The sequence below is a fragment of the Pundamilia nyererei genome, unplaced genomic scaffold (genome assembly GCF_000239375.1).
Source record: "Pundamilia nyererei isolate P.nyererei 1_Seehausen unplaced genomic scaffold, PunNye1.0 scaffold00069, whole genome shotgun sequence".
NCBI classification, from domain to species: domain Eukaryota; kingdom Metazoa; phylum Chordata; class Actinopteri; order Cichliformes; family Cichlidae; genus Pundamilia; species Pundamilia nyererei.
The window spans coordinates 3050298-3052382 of record NW_005187470.1 but is presented as its reverse complement, the minus strand read 5'-3'; the positions used below and the strand labels follow the sequence as shown (position 1 = coordinate 3052382).

Below are 2085 nucleotides of genomic sequence, written 5' to 3'. Positions count from 1 at the left end.
GTGTCTCATGCCAGAAAGTAGGTTGGTGAAGAGTGTGTGTGAGAGGTGTGTGGGGTCCTCCACAATGCTGGTAGGTTTGTGGATGCAGTAGGTTCAATAAGTGTCTGTGATGGAGGAAAGAGAGGCTCCAATGATCTTTTCTCACTTTGTGCTGTATGGTCTTGCGATCTAACACGGTGCTGTTTCCATACCAGACAGTGATGCAGCTGCTCAGGATGCTCTCGACACTCCCTCTGTAGTAGGTGGTGAGAATGGCTGGTGGGAGATGGGCTTTTCTCATCTTTCACATGTGAGACCTGGGCCAATGCAATCGGTCCAGTGTAATTCAATTCAAAGTGACAAAGTAGTCATTGAGACTTTTGTGTTTTTATATTTGTGTAGAACATTTTCTAATCCATTTTCAGATCTCTCAGCTGCTCCCTTTATGGGTCTGTGGATCATCTGCCTCCATCTCATCCTACCACTACCCTGCTCATCTGTCACACCAACCCTCTCCATATCCTCCTTTACTACATCCACAAATCACCGTTCATTTTATTATTATTGTGGATTTTGTTTTAAGCCCCTTTTACCTCAGATTTATTTTGGTTGAAAACAAATTGTATGTTTGTGGTATACTTGTTTGAACACAATCCTTTATTTAATCCGTTTCCCCATTTAATCAGAACATGTGAACACTGTCACATGTAGCTAGATGTGAACCATTATTTATCAGTGAGGGCCATTCTTTTTCTACTTTCACTGCTATAACGTTATTCTGACAGCAAATAGAAAAACGAGATTCTTCAGTGTTCTTTAAACTGTCTCTGCTTGACTGCTACAGTCGCCTACTGTTTGTAAGCTTTAAAAGTTTTTTTTATTATTATTTATTGGATTTAATTATTTCACACGTATTTCACGTTATATTTCACACGTTATATTCACACGTGTGAAATAATGCAGCAGCAAACTTTTAATTTTTAAAGAAAACTTAGAGGTTTTCGTCCACTTTACAGATGAACAAGGGAAACTGCAACCAATTACAGAACGGGTTACTTGGACCCTCGCCGAAGGGCAGTACAACTAACCAATGGCATCTGAGATTTGAAATCTAGGCTTTGACCAATCAATCGCTTGCGAGCTGCAAGGAAACGGAAGTAACGACCGGAAGTTTACGTTAACAGAGAAAGCTAAACGCAGCTAACGCTTCAGCTTCTATTTTAACAAACAAAAAAGGACAATGGTTTGTGAAAAGTGTAGGTATCTCGCCATTCTTCTATCATTTAATTTATTTTAGATTTTCAATTCTAATGTATTTTTTCCCGTTAAGAGAAGCTCGATGATCCTTAGAGAGCTGGCTAACGCTATGTGATGCTAACTGTTGTTATTACTGTCCTCACTGTTGTTTTGGTTGAGGAAAACATACCTTCACCTTCTAGGCTTATTTCCTTTAAATCCACTGCGCTGTTTTTGTTACATATGCTGGGTTGCTTTTTATCTCCAGGTGAGAAGAAGCTCGGTAAGGTCATCACTCCTGACACCTGGAAGGATGGAGCCCGGAATACAACAGGTGAACAGAGTAAAATCTGGATTTGTTTCAGTTCAATGGCATAATGTCACCAGTGTGCAAGGGCTGCTGGAAGTTTTGGAAGATTAAATAGAAAGATCACAATTAAAAACAACAGAAAATATATAGATAATACAACGGGGAGGGGGAAATTAAGCTTTTAAACCAAAATCTGAAATAGCGTTCAGTTAGTGTGTGATTTCTCTTGGTTTTTTGTACATTCTTAGGAGCATTGACTTAAAATATTAAAAATAAATCATTATATACTAAGTGACTCAAGGAAAGTAGTTTAAATACGTTCATGAACATGAATTTGGGGCTTTTAATGATTTCTCTAACCTTATTGCTTTTATAGGGTGGAATAATTGTACAGCACAAATCTTGAATGACTTAAAACAAACAAAAGAAAAGACAACAATAAGGTTTGTGGCGTAATTCTGGCTGCTTATTTGATTCCATCCACTTTATGCAATCTACCAGTATCACTGGCAGCATGATGCTACCACCAGTCCTTTGCAGTATAAAAGTCACTTCACCGT

General features: G+C 38.5%; 2 protein-coding genes across 3 annotated transcripts in view; one reads left to right on the top strand and one right to left on the bottom strand.

The window, feature by feature from the left end:
- pigf (phosphatidylinositol glycan anchor biosynthesis, class F) overlaps nt 1-280 on the bottom strand; it is a 4563-nt gene extending 4283 nt beyond the window's left edge. The window contains exon 1 of the mRNA XM_013911662.1: nt 146-280. Coding sequence (XP_013767116.1) covers nt 146-280 — 135 coding nt within the window. The remainder of the gene's footprint in view (nt 1-145) is intronic.
- Nucleotides 281-1088: 808 nt separating this feature from the next.
- cript (cysteine-rich PDZ-binding protein) overlaps nt 1089-2085 on the top strand; it is a 10487-nt gene continuing 9490 nt past the window's right edge. Inside the window, exons 1-2 of one of the 2 annotated variants that reach the window (XR_001290415.1) lie at nt 1089-1235; nt 1484-1549. Coding sequence is in view for 1 of the 2 variants with exons in the window: in XM_005736513.2 (XP_005736570.1) it covers nt 1220-1235; nt 1484-1549 (82 nt within the window). In the remaining variant the exon portion in view is untranslated. The remainder of the gene's footprint in view (nt 1236-1483; nt 1550-2085) is intronic. The other variant, XM_005736513.2, reaches the window with a different exon arrangement.